General features: G+C 27.4%; 1 protein-coding gene across 3 annotated transcripts in view; it reads right to left on the reverse strand.

The window, feature by feature from the left end:
• Positions 1–26,804, reverse strand: part of LOC132951956 (uncharacterized protein DDB_G0287625-like) — a 32,642-nt gene that overhangs the window by 4,919 nt on the left and 919 nt on the right. The window contains exons 2-16 of one of the 3 annotated variants that reach the window (XM_061024033.1): positions 17,928–18,116; positions 17,243–17,373; positions 16,614–16,709; positions 13,478–13,597; positions 11,475–11,552; positions 9,616–9,681; positions 6,943–7,008; positions 2,923–3,000; positions 1,782–1,853; positions 1,584–1,646; positions 1,200–1,463; positions 840–1,091; positions 711–767; positions 527–616; positions 39–128 (exon numbers count right to left, since the gene is read on the reverse strand). In XM_061024033.1, coding sequence (XP_060880016.1) covers positions 39–128; positions 527–616; positions 711–767; positions 840–1,091; positions 1,200–1,463; positions 1,584–1,646; positions 1,782–1,853; positions 2,923–3,000; positions 6,943–7,008; positions 9,616–9,681; positions 11,475–11,552; positions 13,478–13,597; positions 16,614–16,709; positions 17,243–17,373; positions 17,928–18,116 — 1,712 coding nt within the window. Of the gene's footprint in view, positions 1–38; positions 129–526; positions 617–710; positions 768–839; positions 1,116–1,199; positions 1,464–1,583; positions 1,647–1,781; positions 1,854–2,922; positions 3,001–6,942; positions 7,009–9,615; positions 9,682–11,474; positions 11,553–13,477; positions 13,598–16,613; positions 16,710–17,242; positions 17,374–17,927; positions 18,117–26,804 lie in introns of all 3 variants that reach the window. The other 2 variants (XM_061024032.1, XM_061024034.1) reach the window with 2 other exon arrangements.

The raw sequence follows: 26,804 nt of genomic DNA on the forward strand, positions 1-26,804 counted from the left end.
ATGACATCTATAAATTAACAATAAAAAAAATATATTACTGTTCTGTAGTTGGCAAAGTCGATGATCTTAGTAGTTGACCTTTTGTTTTTAGATTATGTAGAGCAATGGAAGTTTTCCGAGTTTGTTTTCTAAATATAGAAGAAGGGGTATTTATTAATATTAATATTAACATTACTTAAAAGCTACAACCTAATTAATATAATTTGAAAAAATAAAATTCATCCTTAGCTTATGATTGTTTAAAATTGTGTGTAGGATAATGATAATGTATTGGTGTTTGGTTTTATAATGATGTGGTAGGTCAAGTAACCTGATTTGTTGGTTGAAATTAAAAGAAACCTTTTGTACTTTAAAAAAGCAATTCTTAAATTTTTCTGTTACAAATAAACTACAGAATGGTGTGTATGAAATTGTGATTTAAACCTAGTTTAACTCATAACTGTTTTCTTTTTCTTTTAAATCAATATTCAATTAGATCGACGCTAAATAAAAACAAAAATAGTAAGTTACATAAAAAAAAAATTACTTTTCTATAGTTGATGATGTAGACGATCTTATTAGTTGACTTTTTGTTTTTGGATTACTTTGAGCAGTGGAAGTTTTCTGAGTCTGTTTCCTAAATACAAAATAAAGGATATTTATAAATATATATATACATATTATATATTTACAATATACACAATATATTAAAGCAAATAACTATGCATTACTTAGAAGCCACAGCCTTTTTGGGTTTAGGAGTTTTCTTTTGTTTTATGACTGGTTTTCTGTAACAAATATTATATTTTAATATTTAATTATGACTATAAACTCTAGACTAATCTATAATATCAACACACTTTTTTGGTGTATTGTCTTTAGTGGTCAAGTCAACTGTTTCATCAGTTGAGAATAAAAAATGGAATCCAGTATCTGGTAAAACTCTTGATGGTTCAGTTTCTGGTTCAACTAGTAATGATTCAGTTGGCTCATTGTCTACATCAAAGTACATGTCTTCTCCCTGATTTAATAAAGAACCCTCATCAGAAGTTGAAAGTGGCATATCTGGAGTAACTGTCATTTCTTCACTTGAGATATTTGTGGATGGTGCACTGTTGTTCAAAAAAATTACTTTTCTGAATTTTAACAAAAAAATTATTTTTAAATTAAATTAATTAATTATAATAATATTATATATTTTGTATAAATTCATTACATACCTTTTGATTTTAATGATATTATTTGCATTATTTTTGTTTTTATTTTGATATGATTTAGGGAAGTTGGTTTTAGCATTATTATTGGTATTGGTATTTCTGTTTAGTAGTGGTGATGGTGGTGGTAATATCCACTGGTTTAAAGGATTTATGGAATTTTCAAGCCTTTGTAAATTATTGCCATTACCATTATTATTATTGTCATTATGAATATGATTATTGTCATCATCATCATCATCGTCATCCAAACAAATTACTTCATCATCGCTAATTTCATTGTACAAAATTTTTAATTAATTACTTTTAATAAAACAAATTTTTATATTTTAGTTTTAAAATAATAAACTTGAATTTTTTTTACAAATTAATATAAAATAATACTCTTACTTTATTTGTCCATTTCTCTTTGATTGAACACTATCACTGTGATTATTAACTGTACTTTGGACTCTGAAAAACAAATATATAACAATATATTAATACAATGGAATCTGTTAAAAAACATGAAACATTTCCAAACTCATGTGAACCATATCATGTAAGTGTACCTATATCTAATTTACATTTAGTTGTTATTTTACTTACATGGACGGACTATTCACATTAGGTTGATTTAAATGTGCAGCAGAACCAAGATTTTGTACAGTATTTGTATCACTAAAAAACATAGTACATTCACAGTTAATATAATATTAACATATAACCTATCTATAAATAATATTACTCTTTTTGCTATGTACAACTAATTATACTTCATCAATAATGTATTACTATTTATAACATAAAATACTACTACTAATACATACAGTGAATATCACTTATCCTGATCATTGGTTATTACTTATTATCAACATCAGCATTGAGTATCATTAAAATAATCTCTAGAAGTAAAATTTAAGTTTATAATTCTGCGACTCCAATTCGTTTTTCTACTTACTTCTGTGTAATTTAAAAGAAGTTCTTTGTGTGGCACATACAAAAGACAAACAAAAAACTGAGATCTCGTTTATGCTAAATAGTAGGTTTTGAATGTAACTAATCATTGGGTAGGTCACTGTAATGGGATTGTTAAATTTGAACTCAATGATCAATTGCTGTATATACAAAAAATGATTCTGTGCAAAGAAGACGGACAATTTAAACCTTAAACACTTACACTTGCAAATAAAAATAACCCAGAAACAACAATTTTATTAACGCATATAAAAAACTATTGATTATCTTAAAAAGAGACAAAAATATTTTTAAATTATAATATAAGTATTTAGTGAAGATTTCTAGTCTCTACAATTATTTATTTTTGAATTATAATATATAACAAACAGCTAAATTAATTTCGAGTAAAAATTCCTTCTTTACAGCTATTTTTTAAAAGTAGTTTTACCTATTAAAAATTGTAGAAGTTCTTGGAATTTACTATTTTTGGACCAGATAAAGAAAATTCTACATAAACTTTAGATGTAGAGGTAATCTTACTTAAGCTTCAAAACTGATGTCAGAAAAATATCAATAATAAATCATTAAAAATAATAGTAAAATATTCTTATTGGGAATCAAAATTAAATTGGAAAAAAGCGCCGAAGATTCAAAAAAATTCTTAAAATGATCCTATAGAAATTATAAAACATTTTTAACTCTGAAAAATTATGTTCCAAATAAAAATTATTTAAATTCATTTAATGTATTATGATTTTTTTACTCTTTTATATTATATGTATATACTTACACATGCCGTCCGTTCATAAGTATTTGAGGTTTACTTAATATGCAAAATCTAGTTGATTTGATTACATTATTTTTACAACTATAAAAAAAAAAATTTCATTAATTGTTTTAAATAATAAGTTAATTAGCATTACTTAGTATTTATTTTTTGTAAGTGATACCAATTTTAGGATATAAGTTGAAAAAAATCTTAAAAATAATTAAAAGGATGTCTTTTCCACAATGCTGTCGTCTTATAATAACATAACATAACATAGCATATTTACATTAAGCAGTTTTGTTAGTTTTAAATATTTGAATTAACTTACCCATTATTAAGTTTTAAACTTTAAGGTATCAATATTTTCTGCATTTTGTTGGAAGTGGTAATTCAATATATTAAATATTGAATAACCACCTTCACAGAACCACAGAAAATATTGATTTTTAAATTTAACATTAAGTAAATTTACTGTAATATTAAAACTAACAAAGCTCAACGAGAAAAGATGAATATAAAATTGCTATGTAAGCTACTCGCTTATAAGATGGAGATAACACATGCTGGTGAGACTTCCTATTTTAATCTATATAGGGTTTTGATGACTACATTTAATGATATTAAAATGATATAGGTAGTATAAAAACTTCAATATTGAATGCACCCAGTACCTACTATAATAATTAATAACTGAAATGTTACAAGTACATTATATACATTACATACATTACTAGTCGCCGCAAGGCACAAAAATGAGTGCTGGCCCTCACAGCTATTGTTCATACTCACCGTTGTAACTATTGGTTATCAACATATCACTGTAGCGTTAAGATTAGATTAATTTATACCATCATGTATTACAAAATAAATAAAATTAAAAAATAAAGGTATGTTTTTAAGTAATCTTAGAGTAAATTATTCACCCATTACAAAAAATACAGAGAATAATATTTTAGAGGGAATGACATCGATTTTATATTTTATCGTTACTTAACTTTGTATTCAACTGCGCAAATGCGTTTTGTTTATGTTGCGCATGGGTCAGTGAGAGAAAACAAATACTGCGCTGACATCCTCTTAAAGTAATTTATTTTACTATAAGATATTAGTACAACAGTAGGTTAAATTTATTTATGTCAAAAAAATATACTTGAAAATGTCATTGTGTGTATAAAATATAATACTATACATATCTTCTATAAGTCTCATATACCCACGGACAATATTTTTCAATTACAACAAAATGACTAAAACCGTTATTCTTAATTTTAATATGTTATTTTGTCCATCCAAATAGGATCTTAAAATGTATATGAAAAATAACTGTGTTGGTTACAGTATGAACTATTTATGAGAATCTTTGCTTATTGAAAAACTAACAAAAAATTCAAATGTCTATAAATAACTCAATACAAGTCAAAATATTTTTAAAAATTAAAATTAACATTTAATGAAAATGTCAAAAGTACTTATGGTTATTAGTTTTTGAATAACAACTAAATAAGAAAAATGTTGTATGACAATTTGTTAATTTATGAATAAATATCCAAGACTTTCCACTAAACTTTTTTTTTTGGTAAATATAAGAAGACTTAAGGAGAAATTTGAATAACATTTTTAAAGCTTAGATATAAATAGAACATCTTTTAAGAATTTATTACTCAAAATAATTTGTTAATTTTAGCGATTTTGATGAATTTTGTCAACATTTTAACTTCAGGCTAAAAAAAATTATTGTGGATTTACATTCAACTTTTTTTAATTTCCACCAATGACAACTTATGAGAAACATTGTATTACATTTTCAAAAACGTTTTATAGACAAAAATAAAAATTTAATGTTCTTATGCCTATAATTTATAAATTGCTCAAAAAAAGGTGTAATATTTCGAAATTTTTAAGGTGGATAGAAATTGTTATTATTAACATTCAATGAAAATTTCATATATCTGATTATTTTTTTGAGTTGAGAAAATAACAAAAACAATTTTTACAAAAACTAGTTTTTCCTTAATTTTTTGTTTGTTTTTTTGACACTTTTGAAAACTATTGAGATATTTTACTGTTGATAGCCCCATAGTACCAACCTAGATTCACTTTCCCAGCAGAAAAGAATGATGCTGTTGTAACTGAATATCCAATATTGTAAACAATTTTAAATCAAACGCTCATAATCATCAATTATTGTTACTTATTTTTTTATTGATACAGTTAAGAAAAATTGTTGGGAACCTTCTATTAAAATTACTAATGTCAGATACTAAGCTATAAAATAAATATTTTATGAATTTCTAACTGAAAATAATTTGCTAATTTTTGGGATTTTGATTAATTTGTTCAACATTTGGACTTTAATGCATAAAAAAAAACTCTGCTTATGTATCTTTAATATTTTTAAACTACTATTAAAACAATTTATAATCAACCTTGTATTACATTTTTTTTTAAATTACTCAGCTATAAAGTTTAAAAAGAGTCGAAATAATTTGAAAATTTTACATTGTATGGACAATCTATATACAAAAAAATAAGTGTACATTTTGAATAAATTTTATAACTCAAGATCCACCAAACCGATTTCGATAAAAATTTCAGGGCATATTAAAATTGATATGTAGATGGTTTCTGTGAAGTTTGTATGCTGTAGGATAAGTGGTTCCAGAGTTATGGCCTCTTAAAGTGCACACCTGGCGACATGGCCAAAAACAACAACGTCTATACAATTATTTTTATCTATATATATAACCCCCCATAGCAACTATTAAAAAACAAACATTTTGATTGTGATCACTTTCCTTTTTAAATTAGCCTATGACACTCACAAAGAATGTGGCCTTGTATTGGTGTAAGAATTTTCGAAATCGGTTCAGTAATTTCGGAGTTTATCCCGAACATACAAACAAACGCTATCATTTTATATATTAGTATAGATAAAAATGAATGTTTGTGTGTAGATTAGACCTCTGGGAAGAAGATAGGCTAATTTAAAAAGTGTTAAATTTGTTTCTTTTTATTTGTCGGATTTTAGTACGGTTGCATTAGGCTTTTGTATTAATTGATTATATTAATCCTCTGTAGGTGGAATTAAGTAAAAATGACAAACTTGGTACAATTTTGATACTTTAGAGTTAAATCATACACTTACATACAAACAGCACGGGGTCCGTGATTTACCGCAGGTAGATTGCCTACCTGATAATATACTGCTGCGAATCAGAATTTTTATTCCGGGCAGCAGAAAAGTTAAGATAAATTTTGAACACGATACACCGAATATTAAATAACGAATTGAACAAAGTTGGAGTCATGTAGAATTGGTACATTTAACGGGCAACAAAGTGCCAGCGGGATCAGCTAGTTTTAACATAAATATTTGGTGAAAATTTCAAGTACCTACAATTGTTATAAGTTTTTGAGTTATACCAAAAAAAATAAAAATCAATTTTGAGTAAAAATTCCCATTATACCTTAATTTTTTTTTGCCTGGCGCTTTCAAAAACTTCTGATAAAAAAAATTTGACATACCAAATGGAACAGATTCACTTTTCCATCAGAAAAGATGATTTAAAAAACAGGACCATTTTAACAACCACAAATGTTGATGAGAAAAAAACCACAATACTGTGAAAACAATACTTTCATCGCTACACTCAGAATTAAAAATAATAGTAAAATAACATCCACATAATAAATAATATAGGTATTTCAAAAAAATTTATGAATTTATAATTTGGATACCATTAGACAAAAATGCCTCTTGGGCACATGACGGACAGCTCTCATTTTATTATGCCTTTGACTATAATAATTAACACGTATTATAGACAAATATTTTAAATTATGAACATTGAATATTCTTATAATAATCTCTTAAACTTAGAATAGCAATATTACTATAATTTTTTTTTATTGTTTTAAATTTCTTAAACATTAGAATATGATATTAATTTTATAAAAAATACTTATACCAACCTATACTTTTACCTATTAATTTTAGTACTGTTACCTACCTTTTAATATTATTAATTATTAAATACTTACATAATAGGACGGTTGTTTCTAGATTGATTTATATTATTTGTGGCATTGTTTACATTATTTGTTCCACTAAAAAAAAAAAAATGTAAGTATATATTTTAATACAATATAAACATTTATAATATTTCAATATGAACAAAAATCAAATTATAGAATAAATAGAGATAAAAAATTTGTAAACAAAATGTATTGTTAAGGTAAAATCTAAATAGGCTTTTTGGTTTTTTTTGGTTGTGATTTAGTAATATTTAATAATATTATCTATACAAAAAATGTTATGATAAATTTGATGTTAATCAAATATTTAATTTTTAACAACTGCTTACTGGTCCATAAGTGACATATTTACTTAATTTTGTTTTAGTATTTACATTTATACATACAAATATATGTATTATTATTCTATGCACAATAGCCAATAACAAAATGTGTCAATTATCATATTCATCAATTATTATTAATGAGAAATAAAGAGAAAATGTTGGGATGAAAATAAATAAATTAAGCAAGGCAGTAAATAGATAAAAGAGGTGTTCCTTCCTTTTGGGTACAGCAAACATGATGCAGTAAGTAAATAAGTGATGTTGAAAAATTAGAAGAAATTAATAAAAGAAAAAAAGGAAAGAAACTCTGAAATAAAAGTTTGAGGAACAACTAAGTTTGCCAACAGAACATGAATTGGCAAAATTCTAGCAGTCCATCAGAATACTTAAATTGAGTAATTTACTGATGGTTTATTTATCAGGAGGCCAGTGAAAATATAGCATGAAGGTTTATTACCTATATGTGATGTAGGAATTCTTAAAACAATGATCTAAATGTTTGTGACACTTATTGATAGTTAAGTCAAAGGCAAACTAATGCACAATATAAGAATCATACATTTTTAATTTATGAGAAATTATTGAGTGGACACAAGTAAGCTTAAATACTTTACACCAAATGTCCTCAATAAAAGGACTTTAGTACATATTTGTAAAGCCTAAATCAAAAATGGAATTCCCAACACATTCTACTGGTATTCCTTAAGTTAAGTTGGTGAAGTAAATTAGAGACTGGTCAAGGAAAATACATAATTTAGCATTTAGAAAGTTTAAGATATGCTAGTGATATTCTACTAAAAGTTGAAAAAAAGTCAAAATTTGCCTACATTATTAATGAATAAGAATAGTGCCTTGAGGTATACCAGAAGAGGAAACACAATGATATTGAACTTATGATTATAAAGTTTAATCCATTGTTTTACCCTCAACAATTAGGAATTTGACTGAAAAATATAACATGGTATAACAAAACTACTAATTTTTATCAATATCACAAACTCCAGAGTATAAGCATTTAAGGTACATAAATTAAATAGGAGAACTCAAGGAGCATTTTTAGTAAATTTTGTAATTAGGAAAAATTAAGTTATATTTTTCTATCAGCTGGTTATAGATGCAACAAAGCAATCTGGAAATGAAGCAAGATTAGAAAGTTAAACTGACGTTGGATTTTTTAGACAAAAATACAATAAGTAGTATAAGAATTCCAAATCACCAATCAATATTTCAAGACTTAAAGAATTGGATTAGGAGAATTATCAACGGTAAAACATTCTACAAACCAGTAGCTTAAAGTTATTTTCAGACAAATCATTTTACACAAACATATATCGTAAATAGATATTAATTAATGTTGATAATCTTAGATCTTAGATTTAAGGTATTTAGTTATTTTATCCATAAATACGGTTTATCAAATCATTTGATTATTGTAGGAATGGCTTATTTTTTTGTTCCTAGTGACGAAGAACCCACACCTACCAAAGCTTAGATTTCAACTGGAACTTTTCACTTCATTTATAGAAACAGTGTTCTACTTAAAAATTTTTTTGCTTAGTGGAAAGATGATAAATGATTATCATAGGGCTTAAGATGCAGATTGTAAAGAAGTGAGTGACAGTATTCCATCCAAAGGATATGAGATCCTGTGAGATCCATACATCCAGATTGAGGCCAGAGGTTGCAATGAAGATGCTAATACCCCATTAGATTAAATGCCTTTTGGCAATATTAAATATTTTTCAGCAGTAGAGGACTAATTTTGCGGTCTACTTAAAAACCCTAAAAAAACTGCAGAAAATAGGTATTCAAAATCTCAAAATAAAAAATGGTCTCATGATGTGCCTTTTGTACGACAATACCCAGATCTTATTGCGTTTGGATAGAACACTGTTACTTGCTCCTTAAAATCCAGATTTTGCGTTGTCATTTTTAGTATTATCAAGAAGTTTTTGGGCGGATAACATTTATCTGCCGGCAAATATATGAAAGAAAAATGGCTAAAAGAGGTGGCATGAAAGTTATTCAACACTAGAAACAAAAGGTGGTGCCAACCCTACATTGCATAAATTTGAACAGTGATTGTGTACAATATAATAACCATACCAATAAGTTTTGAGGCAAAAAAAAAGTACTTATGGGTCTTTAAAAATGTTGTAACCTTAAATTCTATACATCCCTGGTAAAATACAATGATGGACACTTATCATTTTAACCATTACAATTATAAACAGTCTAAAATAATATTCATAAGTAAAATATTTATTAATTATAATTTATTCTAGTATTCTTATATTGTATGACTAGTTATTAATATGATAAATACCAAATACTAGGTACAGTATATACTTACACAGTAGGAATAATACGAAAGATGCCTGAACTAGTATTAATTGTATGGCTTAGATTGTTTGAACTCCTGAAAAAAAAAAATACATTTAAAACTTGGGTATATTTTTTTTTGTTGAGTGAATAAAATATCAAGTATAAAATGAGTGGACAAGTGGGTACCGCCCGCTCTAATATACAGTAATTGTAATAGATGTGTTATATTTGAACTCAATGATAAACCATTGCATACGAAAAACAATTCTATGCATATTTGTATAAATAATCAAATTTAATAATAAAAAAAAAATAAGGAGATCTTTGGCGGACAGTTTTTAATGAGTTCGAAATAGACAATTATTTTTGCATTCATGCGAGTCTTGTAAATGTGTGTAATAAGTGATCATTAGTGGGTGTGACTGTGAGGAAAAGAAATAGTAGTGCGTTCCCGCACACACATGTACAAGTCACTGCTGCCGCAGGTTTGCACGCGTGAACGGTAAACAATTAATGCTTATTTGTACTTTGTTCCATCCTACCAATCGACCTAATAATGCAATCATTTTTCAGAAAACTGAACTGCATTTTTTATAATGTCTACTTAAGATCGGTCAGTCCACATTTTAAGATCTCTGATTTAAATTCCAAATAATCAACATTTGAAAATTCCGAAATTTCAAAATATTTAAACTAAACTAGTTGCTAAATTAGTTATTGGGGGTGAAATTGGGAAAAGTGGACTGACCGATCTTAAATAGACATAATAACAAATCAGTTTTAAAAAGTATTATCGCATTACTAGGTTGATCAGTATGTATGATGGAATAAAGATGGTATGTTTTGGCTAAAATAACTGTCTGATATTGATCCCCTTAATAAAAATTGAAAATATCTCATGGCTATGAACTTTTATTAATTTCTAACTGAAATATAATTTACAAAATCAGAAAAATTCACATGGCTATAAATAGCACAAAAAGTCGAAATATTTAGAATAGAAAAATTTACTATGTATGGAAAATACTAATATAAATATTTGGTGAAAATTTCAAGTGTTTACGGTTAATCACTTTGAAATTACAACAAAATATCAAAAACCGATTAAGGGGGCTGGCGTGTGATTCATTTTTGGTCGAAAACATAGCTCACGACTTCAATCACTACACCCAATATAATGTTCTGATATTACTTTTGAAAGCAGATTTGAATTTGTCACTAAATTATCTATGCTTTGACAATTTCATTTTTCTGATTTTTTTTACTTAGAAATTTACTAACAAAAAGAGTAAAAATAGATCATATTCATAATTCAAATTTAAATAAATTGATATAGAATATGAAAAACAGTTAAAGCATAGTAAATTTAGAGGAGAATTCAAATCTGCTTTCAAAAATTTAAATCGTAACAAAGTATTTGTGACAATAATTTAATAAAAATGTACAATATTAGAAAAATTTTTTAAGGCTATAAAAAACTCAAAAAGACCATATTATATGGAAAATGCTAACATAAATTTTTGGTGAAAATTTCAAGTGTCTACGGACTACGGTTTTTAGTTGTTGAGCTACACCAAAAAAATATAATTGATTTTTTCAAAAATTGGGTATAAGTAAAATTCCTATTTTTCTTTAATTTTTTTTTTTTTTGTTTTTTTCAATGCTTTAGAAAACTACTCGGATTTTATTTTTTTATCAGAAAAGATGCTAATGTCAATAATCAGAGTATTTTTACTACCACAAATGTTGATGACAGAAAATTAACACACAGTGTAAATACAATACATTCGCTCATAATTTAAAATACATAAAACTGTTTAAAAATTTGAATACATCTTATCAATGTTATGAAAAATACTAACATTAGGTTTACTATAATATACTTACATAACAGGAATATGTGCATTTAATAGAATGTTTCTAGATGTGCTAGCGTTAGTTGCATGGTTTATATTATTTGTGTTACTACAAAAAAATAATAATAAATAAATAAATAATGATACATTCAATAGTCCTATACAATATATTGTGCTATAACAATACAGATTATGTAACCATGAGTATATAATATGTTATAATAATTATTATATTGGAATCAAAAACATACAATATCTCAAGATAATTCTCTAGAAGTAAATATATATTTACAGTTTATAAAGACCCCACTCAGTATTCCACAATGTAATATTTAATATTATAGGGACCCAGTCAGTGTAGGATTCAGAATTATTATGTATTTATTTTATACAGAAGTATATAATTTGTTAGTTATTGATTTTTGAGTTAATGAAATCTAACCTAATTATGATTATTAGAATATCATTTCATGTAAATTTGATCTTATTTAATTTGACTTAAGTACAATTTATATCAGTATAATAATTTATTGTATGCCGTTTAAAAAGTTTGTAAAAATGGTTATACTATAACCTGTATTATATGGTTTTTGTCATAAGTATATTTATTTTAATTTATTCAATATTTGTGGAAATGAAGCAAACATTCATAGAACAGAATAAACAAATATTGATCATTTTCAATGATAATGATGAAAAAGTAACATCCACAAATTGTACTCAAGTTGTAAATACAAAAAATGTACCACAATAAATCAGCAGTAAATTGAACCTGTATGCTTTGTAATACATAGTATATTGATGTTACATTTTAAAATAGAGAAACCTTTTGTGATAGAACCTAATCCACAGTTTTTTGAAAAACCTTGGACATACCACTCACTCTTTGAGGCTTTAACCTTTATTATCTATCTAACCTAACCATTTAATTGAAAGGTCATAATATTGATTACATCTACATTATAAAAATAAAGAAACTATGAAGTACAAAATAATTAATTAATATTTAATTATGATGAACCCATCATTAAACATACAATTTGGGGTGATACCAAATAATGCTGAACACACAATATAGATATTCAATATTCAAATATTTTGCCTAATTGTACACTGACATTTTTGTAAGTAAATATGAGCTACCAAAAGTTTTCGATTAGATATTTAAATTTAGTCTATATATATATAACAATCATATTTCCTTGTAATAAATAAAAAACATGTGCTTAAAATCTGCCAATTAACAGAATATATCATTAGAAACATGTATAACAACAATTTCAAATTTAATCAACTTTAAATGATTTATATACAATAAACAGTGTGTTCACGCTAAGAGGTACCACTAAATATTTCAGTTTGATTACCTGGTATTGAAATGGGGTTTTCGATAAATGACAGATAGTACTTAAATACAAATTTTCAGATAAATTTCAAATTTTTAACACTTTTGATACGCGCATGCACAATACAACTTTTTTTTTTAAATGGTTACATCAATTTTTTTTAGATTTTCGGATAAAGTATTTTTTTTTAATTACAAAATTGGCAAATGAAATTTAATGTTTACGAGTAATTTATTTTTGACGAAATTTAAACTAAATTCAACTTATTGTTACTTATTAGTTATTATCATCCAATATTGTTAAACACCTGTTTGCGCACAGATAATATAGTAAAAATAACTTAGACAACATTTGCCAGTAATTAAGATAGTATAATTCCTGTTCGTTATTAGAAAAAAACTTTTTATACATAAAATGTCATAAATTGTTAAGAAAAAAATCAGAATATGTAAAATAAAATTGATGTTACCATTTAAAAAATAGTAAGTTGTATTACGCATGCGCGTATCAAGTGTTAAAAATTTGAAATTTATCTGAAAATTTGTATTTAAGTACTATCTGTCATTCAGCGAAAACCCCATTTCAATACAAGGTCATCAAACTGAAATATTTAGTGATACCTCTCAGCATGAACACACTGTATACCTATGCATTTAACTTTTAATATTAATATTTATTATATACTTACATGATAGGTCTTAAAGATCGGTTATTAAGATCTATACCAGAATTATGAATATTGTCAGTAATAACATCATCAGTGTCACCAGAATTATGAACTTGGTCAATAATAACATCATCAGTTTCACTAGAAAAATAGAAATACTTATATGTATTACCTATAACTATATATGTACATTAATTTTAACAATTAAAAGGTGGCTACTTCTTATAGATCACATTAAGTCCCCACTGTACTATGATTATATAAAATATTATTAAAAAATTATTATTTAAAATCCAATTTTAGAAACATATTATAGGTACCTATTTATAAATAAGTTTAATACAAATATAATAAATTCTGCTTATTGTAACAATAATTTGTCAAAATAAAAAGTATTGGCAAGTGGGTGTCTTCCAGTGTGAATTTCTTAGTGGGGTTCAATCCGGGTTGTAAGTCAATCTTTTTGTTGCTTGCTTTTTTAGAATAAATACATATATACATAATACAAATAATCCTATCTTTACAGTAAATTATTTAAAGTATTTGATGACTCATCTATCCTACGGCTTTTAAATTATACGAAGTGTATTGAATAGCTTTCAATGAAGATTTAAACACTGGGAGTTTTTTTGAAGAACTATTATTTATAAACCATTATGTGTATTTTCTATCACATTAATAGTATAGTATATATTTAACTATTTAAGCATTGCTCCATAATTTGAAGTTTTTTTTCAACTAATTGTTGTAAATCCATGTATAATTAAGTACCTCATTAAATATACATTTGACTGATAAGAGGTAATACAATTTGACTGGAAACATTAATAGGTAAGTTATGAATCTAAAATAATATTATATTTAAGGTTAGTATATATTGATAGTATATTATGTTTTAGTAAATTAATTAAATTAAACTGTTGCATCCTTTAAGTTGACGCTACATCTTCATGCATTGTCTCCGTCTTACAAATGCCTACCATAGTCCATAGCAAATAGTACATTCTGAATAATCCTTTTTTACTTTTTGATATAAACGCCAATCGGTTTTTTACATATAATCAGTATGAAATAATACATACAAAGGTAATTATTATAACATAAGATGACATAAGTGTTGTAGATAACAAAATATTAATAAATTAAAAATAAACAAAACACAATAAAATTACAGACATTTAAGGCCATATATCAACATTATTATCATTTAAACTACACATTGTTCTAACAAAGGGATCATTTGATAAAAAATTTTAACGAAAAGATGGGATGTGAAGTCTTAGGAGCCAGTACGGGCTGTTGGAACTTAAAGGCTTATACGCTCAAAAAGTTGTGGTGGATCAATCTTACTCTGAATTAGTTGTAATACATGTTATGATCGACCCTTAGATGCCTATCTTCGAGAGATCAGAAATTTAGCGCATCAATGACTGGTTGATAAAAATGTTAGGAATGATAAATTTTTAGTTGGAAGTCAGCATAGGTAAGGAAGCGATTCTGCATTTGTTTAACTAATTTTATTTCATTTTGAAGATAAGGATTCCAAATAATCGAGGTATAGCATAGAATTGAACGTATAAGAGAGGAATAAAGGGCTTTTAAACAAGGTGCTACGTTAAAGATTGTAGTGTGGCGACGTAGGAACTCAAGAAGTTGTAAGGCCTTACAAGTTGTATGGTGAATATGAGGTCTAACAGAAAGTGAAGAAGTATATTAAATTATACCTAGATCTTTTACATTGGAGACTCGATTTAAGGGCGAGTCATTATAGATATAAATGTAATTAACGAGATTCCGTGACTTAGAAAATGATATAACTTTACACTTATCAGAGTTGAGAGTAAGGCCAATAGTGTGACACCAGTTAAAAAACTATTGAACGATGATTGAAGGACGCCAAAATCAATGTTGGAAGATACATGGGAAAGCAGTTTCGCATCATCGGCAAAAAGAAGTAAGCAAACGGATGGGATATTGCTGAAGATCGAGTTAACAAAAAGGTTCAATAGTAGTGGGGATAAATGCTCGTCTTACGGAACTCCAGAAAAAACATTGAACTTAATTGGAATGAATTAAACTATTAAACAACATATTTACATATTGTCATCTATCCACCAGGTATGAATGAATCCATGACAAAAGAGGATAACCAATACCTTACCTATCCAGTGTGTAGATAAGAGAGGTATGATCAATAGAATCAAACGCTTTCGAGAGTCAGTGAAAATAGTATCAAATTGAACTCTTATATTATCTTAAAGGGCATTGAGAATATAACAAGAAAAATCTAAAAAACTATACTCTATTCAGAATAAGATTGAACCGCTTCGCGCATGCAGACTGAGCCGCCGAACAGTGCCTGACCCACCCCCCTCCCCTCCCATGCAAAAGCTGTGCGTTTTGTGATTGACCGACAGTCATCGCCGGCCGTTGTCAGGCGCCTGTGATAAGTTTCTCACTAATTTCCAGATTGTGGTGGGAATAGGCGGAAAAAACGTGTTTTGGTTGGCAAAGTGGTTCAATCTTAGTCTGAATAAAATATATTATACTCAATTACAAATGAGAATGCACCAGGTGGCGGACGAAAACTGGTCAAAACTCGTGCAGGTCCTGACAGTTTCAGCCGCAATTCATTTTGTGGTAGGGAAGTGTTTCTGGCCACCTCTGATAACGAGGCGCAATGCGGTGCGTTCTCATTTGAAATAGAGTATAGTTATTTTGGACCGACCAGGGAAAAAGCCATGTTGGTCCATTGACAATGCAGAGTGAAAAGTACGTTAAATTTTTTAAGCACTAAAAGTTGAAAGAGTTTATCAATAAAAGGAAGATTTGATACCAGTCTACAATTTGTGACTAGAATCACCAGATTTTAAGACCGGTTTAACACGACCAATTTCCAAACAGTTAGGAAATTCCCTTACATGAGAGACTTGTTTAAAATAGTGCAAAGTGGGGAACAAAGGTCAATTCGCTCTAATATTAAGCATACTAGAGTTAAATGAATTATTCAGAACGAACAATTTGCTATGTAATACGCTTGAAAGATGGAGACAATGTTTGCGGGTGTAACATCATCTTGAGATATAATAGATGGAATTATTTTAAACTCAACCCATTACGATACTAACAATAAAATGAAACTATATTATCTACTTACACATTGGACCCATTTGTACTAGGTATATTTACTTCAAATACCGAAGAGCTTTCTGGAATAGGTGTATCATTTTCAATATCAAATTGATTTGAAATACTATAAAACAATACATGATAAGTACATACAAAATATATTATTTAACATTCAAATTTTAAATTGCCTATAGCGAAATAAATATTAACATTAATACATTTATTTAGAGATGCAATAAGACACACTATTCTTAATATATCATAAACATAAGTTACTATATTAAACATCATTACAGTATAATTTCTTTAACATTTCCTCTGCGCATAAAAATATTCTATTTTTATAATGAACATAATTTGATAAATATTTAATTTAAATTAAATTTATACTTGTCCTTGCTCAAAACCCACAAAAAAATAATTATATTTATATTTTATTTTTATGTTTTTTATTTGATTTAAATAAATTAGATAGGTACTATTAACAATAGTATCCATAACACCCTAGGTCAGTACTTATTATACTTTAAAAAACAAAATACTTAAACTTACAACCAATTTATACATTTCATTCAAAACAATTATTTTTATGATGGCAAAAATATTTATTATTTTTAAATACCTAGGTACTTATTATAATATTAAGCTAATACTAACCTGTTATTAAGACCAAAATATCGGTCAAAATTTTCAAAATGTTTGGTCGAACTTAGGTTTTCATTAGTATCATTCAAAAAGCTTGTTACTGCACCAAATAAGCCTTTCACATCAAAATGGTATTTATTAAACTATAAAATCAAAATCCAATAGGTTAAGACCATTAATATACTTAATTAAATAAATAAATATAATTGTAAGTGTTTAAGATTTATAAATGATTATAATGTGATTAAGAGGACGTGGTACCCGCATGTGTTATCTCCATCTTACAAGTGTGTACTGTGTAACATAGAAAATGTTACGTTCAGCAGATCACGTTTAGCTATGTTGATTTAAAAACTAGAGATTGACTATAAAATGTAAAGGTAGGATTATTATCTAGGCAATATCATAGGCTTTTAATTATATTTTAATTTTAAAGCCAGTTATGAGTAGATATTTTAAGATGTACAAACAATTTACAATTTACAATCATAACTCTCATTAAAGTTAAAATATAATAAAAAGCCTATGAGATTGTCTAGATAATAATCTTACCTTTAAATTTTATAAGAGGTCAATATACTCTACTTATTAAACTAATGGAGCCAAACGTTATCTGCTGAGCATAAAATTGACTATGTTTAACACTTGTTAAATTTGCACGTCCTCTTAATACTTTATAGTTAAAATTTATTATTACCAAAGCATGAACCGGTATTCTCATAAATTTTTTATATTCTGTTTTGACCACATTATTTGAAGGTTCATTTGTTAAGTTTTCGATATATTTTGCATTATTTTTTCGACATGCAGTTGCAAATCTGAAATTAACTTCAACTTGCCCATAGCATATTCTACAAATATGCTTTATAGGATCATGATCAGTGATCTGTAAAAAGTAAGAAAAATAATTATTAAATTTAAGTAAGTACCTATTAATAATAAAATATCTACTATGTTTAGAATATTAGCACAATATTTATTGAACTACAGCAAAATCACATTTTTGGAATTGGATTAGAATCTAGAGCAGGTATTGAAATATTGTTCAATATTAAAGAGGTAGGTTTTTATTATCTAATTATTTAATTTTCATATATGTTTCCTGAAGTGTAAATACTCATGTAAATATAGCTACTTACCTACAGAGAATTGTTAAATAAATGCAAAGTGCAAAGTGGGATTCAAAAGGTATCTTTGATGAACTATTATTTCTTTTAAATGTATACTACCTATAATAGGTACACTATAAAAAAAATATTATTATCCCGAAGTTGTATGAACTAGGTTGTTATTAGGCCAAGATCATAGATCATAGATCATAAGAACTTACTCTGCAGCCCAACTGAAGATCTCATTGAATACAATATGGGAGCAGTATTTATGCGTTCAAAATATAAAACAGAAAGATAGGCTTCATTGTTATGATTCAAGTCATTCTAGTAGAGAAGAAAAAATAGGTAGTTGAGGAGGGGTCCGACAATGTGTACACAGTCCAAGGTATCAAACTTTGGACATCTGCCTGTCACAGTGGCATAATTACAAATATTTTATGAGAGAGGATATGCATATTTTATAACTACCGAACCCCTCCCCTTTTAACCTTATCACTAACTTGTTTTTGAATAATATTAATTTGAATAAGTGGGTAAGTGGGTAACACTCTGCTATACATTAGGTGTCTAAAGTCACTACAATGGTCATGCTACATTTGAATTCAATGATATAAAATCATTATGTACGAAAAACGATTCTAAGCGAAGACAGTCCGTCAGTCTATAATATTACTAAGAATGATGATTAATTTACTTTACTATTAGGCATTAGTATTTTAGAGATTATAATAAATGTTGACAACATTTTAACTTTAAATACTTATAAAAAAAAATTGGGCAACTGCTATTATAACTTATGAGGAACCTTGTATATAATTTTCAAGCATTTTGAAACAACGAGAAAAATCATATTGACATTTATAGAAAATAAAACTAAAACAATTTGAAATGTCCATAGATAACTCAAAACAAGTCAAAATATTTTAAACATTTTTAATGCGGGTGCCTACAGAAAATGATAGGAGGACGGTGCGGCCGAGCGGTCTAAGGCGTTGGTTGCAACGCAGCCGACGCCGGCTTGATTCCTTGGCCATGGGTGGCATTTTTCATTGGGCAAGTCACGGTGTCCGGAGAACAAGTGCCGCCATCCCCACCCGGGCATGGCAGATATCTACGGGTGCCCAATCAAAAATTCTTCCAAACCCAACACACACGTGTTCCTTCCCCCCTACCGACATTAACAACGAACAAAACCAATACAGCTAATGGCCATAGATGCCGGGCTTAAGATCTAAAAAAAAAAAAAAATTAAATGATAAAATAAACATTTCTTATTAGGATTAGTTCAGCAGATTATGGGTAAAAAAAATTTGTTACTTATTAATTTAACTTTTTAAATTCTGAGTGGAGCGATTAATATATTGTATTAACAATGTTTTTTTCCTGTCTGTCATCAACATTTGGGGTGGTACAAATGCTCCAATTTTCAACATCAGCATCTTTTTTAACTGAAAAATGAATCTAGTTGGTACCTACATTTAAGAGGTCAAAAGTCCAAGGTGTTTAAAAAATATTGGGATAAATAAAAAAAAGGTGAAAAAAGATGGTGATTATTAAAATTATTGAAAAAATCTTTGCAAAACTTCTTTGAATACACCGGGTTTAAAGAAAATTCCTAAAGACTATAACAATGTTCGTAAGTATGATATAACAACAATAAGAGGGAAAGATTATCTTGTTAAAAGTGTTAAAGATACTGTATCCAATATCAATTTTACTCTGTAACTAATGAGGATTTGTCTGATATTCTAAATACATGTCATACTTTTATTGGTCATCGAGATACGATTGTATCCGAATTTAAACAAAAATATTGCAATATTACAAAAGAAGCAATATTTTGACGTATTTGAAACTTTGTATCCATTGCGAGAAAAAATTGTCAAATACAAAAAGAGGACTAGTTTCCAAACCTATATTACATAAAGCATTTAATTCACGTGCACAGATGGATCTCATAGACATGCAGTCACAAAGTTTTAATGATTTTCGTACATTATGAATTATCAGGATTATTTAACAAAGTTTGTGATTCTAAGACCTTTAAAAACTAAACGTGCTGAAGAAATTGCTTTTAATTTAATGGATATTTATACCATTTTTGGAGCACCGGCCATTTTACACTGACAATAGCAGGCAATTTGTCAATAAAATAGTAATAGAACTCAATGAAATGTCATAAAAATTGTGCATGGAAAACCAGGGGCGTCCCAAGACAGTTTTCTAAAATGGGGGGGGGGGGGGTGAATCTATTTTTTAAGTCAATAATTATCCTATGTGTATTTTTTAATAGTTTGAGCAAACTTAAATCAATTATACTGACCTAATTGTTTTTTGATGCGACTACATTACAAATAAGTTTACGTAACAAAGTATTGTTTCATAAATTCAACTTTAATATTTAATTATTAGTGTTTTTAATATAATTAAGTACAATTGTAAGTAGTATAAACAATCACGTTATCACACAGATATGTATACACCACAGATAGAATCTATCTTAAACCGTGATATACACCGATAACCGATACCCGCATAGACTATGCCAATACCAGTATACCACAAAAGTAGTTATTACTTATTATCTTTATCTAAACAGTGATGGTTATCCATAGATAATAATTATTATCTTTGTGGTCATTAGTTTTTGTACTTAGTTATATCAGTAAATTAAATTGTTGATCATTATTATTTTGTTGACAATGAGAGTAATTTTATATTATAAAATAATATTTATATGCAGGATTTAATTTAACATAATTTAAATAAAATCATTGGATTTATTTTAAGGTATAGAAAGATTGGCATATGAAGCCATGTTTGGTTGCCCAGTGTGATTAGAAGTTGCATCAGTTGGTTTTCCATCAGATCAAGTTGCCAATTTGAATACTAAAGAAGATATCAAAACTATTATAAACAGCCAATTAGAGAAATCACCAAATGATGACATAGAGCTAGGTATATTATTTATTAATAGTATTGTTGAATATTGAAAAATGTCTAGGAATTATTTAATGTTTTAAATATTAATTAATTAATCAACAACAAGATATATATATATATACTTAGTGCTCATGATGAATCAGCGAAATGTTTAGAAAAACAGTCTAAAAAAATGACAAAAACATCAAACGGGAAACTGAAATGTATAAATGTGGGAACTACTGTTCGAATACCAATCCCTGATGTTGATAAGGTTAGAAGATCACCTTGGAATTTATTAGCTGTTGTCACCGATGTTCAAGATGGCTTGCACAATTTATGTAATTGGTTAAATTTAAAAATGAGAAAATTATAAAAAAAAATTTAATTTTTATTTATACAATTTTAAGTATAGAAAATGGTTTCTTAAAGTACAGTTACACACGAACAGAAATAGTTCCATGTGACAAAATTCTTGATTTGAAGGGAACAAATAATCACACGAAAGAAAAAAGAAATTAGGTACTCTCCGAGAGGCTGCCGGGCATAACAGTATTGCTGGGAGTCGGGGGATATCAAAGGTGTCATTGTAAAACAAAATGTCAAAATAATCGTCAAAAAATTATGTAATCCAAAGTGCCATAGTAGTTTATCTTGTGAAAGAATAAAATATATTTCTATGATAATAATACATGGTTTTAGTATGTTATATATGTTTTTAACAAATCTACTAGGTAATCTAATCTTTTCTGAAAGATGTCTAACAATACTGAAAAAGTACTAGCATTGTGATGCTATTTTAATTTATTATTAAAAATAAAAATACTATATACATAAGATAATATAAATATTTTTAATTTTGTGTGCCCCCAGAGATTTTAAACAACCTGGATAACTAACTCATTGTCTATCAGTGACGACACTACGTATCGGCCGGCTGATAATGCTACCTAACCATTTGCAAAGAGATCAATATCGTGTAATGTTACATGTGCTAATGTAACACGTGCGAGTACCTACGTTTAGTGCTTAGTGCTTACATTTTTGCCTGTTAAAACCACGCCTGTTGCCTATGCAGCTTATGACTGTAGTAATCTGTGTGAACGTTCAACCCAAACATTCTTCATTTTAAAACTGCATTGAAACAAATAATTTAAAAAAATAGCATGACCCCTTCACCATGTGCAAATAGTATTGCTCTTGTTGATGATCCTGTAGGGAACATTTTTGAGAATAAATGAGCACAAAAAAAGATACACCTTACTGAGTCAGATTTAAGTGATCAACAAGTTGAGTGTATAGAAAACATTATTATGATGAGCTAGGGGATGAGATGTTATTAAATAAAATATCAATTATGGATAGTTATATAGCACTAATGTATATGACCAAAACTTAAATATATTATATTATATAAACGGCCATATCTTATTAAAATTAATTTTTAATTTGCATAATGTACCTATATAAAAATTACTTTTATTATTTTATTATTATATTTTGTAACTATTGTAACGAGTACATTTTGTATTACTTATACCAGTCATTAAAAACATCACTACTTTTTATCTTATTTTTTTTTACAAATTTAATTACAATTTACTATGTGTTTTACTATATTATTCTATAAAAGCACATATTACCCCTAACTCGTAAGCAAAAATATTAAGAACATTTAAAAAATCTAGTGTTGGGCATTGAGTATTGCTTTAAGATGTCGAGTTTCAATTATGTCGAGTACTCAACTTTGTTTAGTACTTGATAACTCACGAGTACTCAATATTTATAGTCGAATTGAGTACACAAACTCGACTCGGAAATTTTTCCAAAGTTAAGTACTCGTCTAACTCTAAATTAAAATAGTGAAACGAGTACTCGACTGAAACATTTTCTGCCTAACTCTAAAAAAAATCACATAAGAATTATATTTTACTTTGACCTTTTTACAAATGGCTGCCGTTTACAACAGCTGAATTCAGTTTAGGTGATCGGCGATATTGATAGTTATCTAGGTTGTTTAAAATCTCTGGTGTGACCTAAAATTTTTTTAGCGAGCTACCACGGGCACACGTGCCATGGATTTGTCATCCCTGCTATAGGTAGTACTAGAGAGCCTAGATAATAAGAGAGGGGTCAACTGAATAGAGATCAGCCATGTTTTGTCGAAAAAATTCCCACAAATTTTTAAACCTAAAATGTATAAAATAGGAAATAATATAATTTACTAGTCAATTTATAAAATATTAAAGAAATATGCTTAGGTACTGCATAACAGCAACTAAAATAATAAATTATTGTATAATATAATATGAAATATGCGTGTAATAACTAGGTATGTATATATATCTTAATTTATAATACATAACTATAGTCTATGATACAAAATATGAATACGGGTATTATATAATTATGCAACAAAACAAAATATTAATAGTTACATATTATTAAAATTATATTGTAGTATAAAAACAATTGACAAATAATGTATTTAACATTGGTAAGATATATTCAAATTTGGACGAAAAATGGCGTCCACTATCAATAATAACAGACAGCCAATAGAAAATGTTCACCGAGTTGGCCACTCTCTTATATATAACGGCTCTCTAGGTAATACCATTAATTATAAATACTAATTACTAGTATACATTTTTAATAATGGTAATTACATTTACACTATAATCGATGGTAGTACCTATACTAGATAGTGGCGGCTATACATAACCATTCTTATACAATTATACATAGTAAAATTAAAAGATATAAAAATTAGGTACCTAATTTTTTTTTTTTTTTTTCTTTATTAGTAATACACAATCTGTACACAATCGGCACAATAAGAATATGAGCTGAGACACAATAAAAAACATGATTTTATGAGCTAAGAAGCCACCCACCGATGACACTTATGTTTATTTTTAAATTATTTGTTTTAACTTAATTATTATTATTTTTTTTTTTTTTTATTAGGGATTAAGTAGGTCTCTACACCATTTACGCTTAAGGCGACGAGGAGGATTACCAGGAATGGTTAATGAAGCCAGATTTTTTACAAGTTCGTTTGGATGAGAGTGAAGGCGTAGGTGGAATCGTTTGTAATAATTTTTAGCTTCTTCCTGAACTGTTTTCATATGTAGGTCTTTATGCAGGGAGTGATTTGAGACATATAGTGGAGAGTTGGTAATTTTTCTTAGTATTTTATTTTGGAATCGTTGAATTTTATTTAGATTTGATATTTTTGCGTTAGCCCATAGCTGTGGGTACCTAATAGATTATAAAGATACTATGTTTTTTTGAATTAGGCTCTCAGCTGGTAGGAAAATACAAGTTAGGGACATGACATGGATTTAAATTTATTACAAAGGGTGTTATCAGTCCTTAATAGTAAATAATTAACAATCACACATTCATACACATGCATAGTTAAATTATTATATTAAATTTAATTAAATATTAAAGCGAGTAGGTAGTTATTAAAGATATATTTACATTTTAAAAACTAAGATAGGTACAAATTAAAGTTTAAAGAAAACATTTTTAAATTATTTGCTACAGACAACAGGCCAAAATATGTTCTAGTCCAAAAATGTGTAGTACAACTATTAATAAGTTTTGAAATGTAATATACCTATACCTATACAAACCTATTCTTAACATTAGGTATATGATATAAATGTGGTATCAATTATAATGGGCAAAATGTTATAATGATCCATTATAATTAATTAAAAAATTTCCATCGGGCACTTGTGTTAAAAATAACTTTAAAATTAATTTTGATAATAATATATGTACCTAATCATATTAATAATAATACTCGATTAACAACCAACAAAACATACAAATATATGAGTTTGATTTTTTGTTTCTAAACAACCCATATTATGTGATAAACACTTACGGCAGGTACCTAATAGTATTGGTAAATTTTTTTGTCGAATTATTTGATTATTAACGGGATATATTTATTATTATGGATAACAAACCTGAATGGTGGGCTATAAAGTTTTCACACACATAGACAGAGATATAAGCAGTGGTGTAGTGGAGGATATACGCGGGTACAAAGCATGTACCCACCTCCTAATTTTATATTTAGGCATGTACGGTGTAAATTTACGCTCAGCAAATCATGTTTAGCTCCATTAGTTTAAAAATTAAAGTGAATCAACTTATTATAAAACTTGAGGGTAAGAACATTACCAATATGTGTTCTTATGTTGGTTTATTTTACGATAAATCAATATTTTAGCTAGTTTATAATTAGTGATTAGTTAACACTATCGAATAGTTCGATAGTGACTATTCGATAGTTCCCATCACTATTTATAATATAGGGTAAATTAAAAATGCTCATAATCCACTTAAAAACTGAATAATTGTAAGAAACCATCAAACGAACACAGAAATGTTCTTACTAACAAGTTTCTTAATAGGTCGATTCACTCTAATTTTTAAACTAACTGAGCTAAACATGATCCGCTAAACGTACATTTTGTATGTTAACCACTTGTAAGACGGAGACGACACATGTGGATGTGGTGTCTTCTTAAGAAGGTACATAGGATTAGGTACATTTCAAGTATACTGGCTTTTAGAAATATATATCAAGATTTAGGTATTTGGTAATAGTATAAGTAGGTAGTGTACCTATATTATTACAATTTGGTCCAAACTCTGATTTTAATAAACAAAAAACTATTTTTATTTTTTGGGATCATAATTTTTCTGTATATAAAGAAGCGCTTTCTTAGTAGGTATAAGTGTATAACAGTACCACAGTACCATAAGTGTATAGCAGTACCTTTGACAATTAATATTTTCTCATAAAATTGGTTCAGAAAAATTAACACTACCTACAAATTTATGGAACTTTTCTGTTTTAACTGACATCCTTTTTGTTGTTTTGATGTACGTAGTTAAGCATGCTGACAACAATGGAAAAGTCCAAAGCTGGTGGTCGGACTTAGGTTTAAAGTTATAGCTAATTGAAATTTATAGTATTTTCATATACAACCGGTGTGGTTACTCGCATTCTGCGCTCGCTTAGACGATTAAAATCAAAAACATCTCTCGACTTGTTTTGTAAAACCACATTGGGTGGGTCTTGAATTTCAAATAACTATAACTTCAAAACTAAGGCCGACCGGCAAATTTTTAATTCACCATTGTTTTCAGCATGCCTAACTACATACGTAAAAAAAATTGAAAAAAAAGGATATCTGGTAAAACATAAATATACCAAATTGGTTTTCAATGCTTTTTAATTTTTTAAATATAAATTATGTAATTGTGGTTAGTGACAACACTACTAACATTAAATAGAAAATTAAAGGTATCAGTTTGCTATTATAAATATTGTATTTAGTATTTTTTGTTACACATATTTATTTTAAAGTTTTCAATTAAAAATAACAATTCTGATAACTTATATAATATTATTATATATACAGTATATACACAGAATATCCTATATACAGTATGTAAATTAATTGGAGTCAATAGCTATATTATTTTTACAACTACTGACATTACAATTA

Source organism: Metopolophium dirhodum, chromosome 9 (assembly GCF_019925205.1).
Source record: "Metopolophium dirhodum isolate CAU chromosome 9, ASM1992520v1, whole genome shotgun sequence".
Taxonomy (NCBI): Eukaryota; Metazoa; Arthropoda; class Insecta; order Hemiptera; family Aphididae; genus Metopolophium; species Metopolophium dirhodum.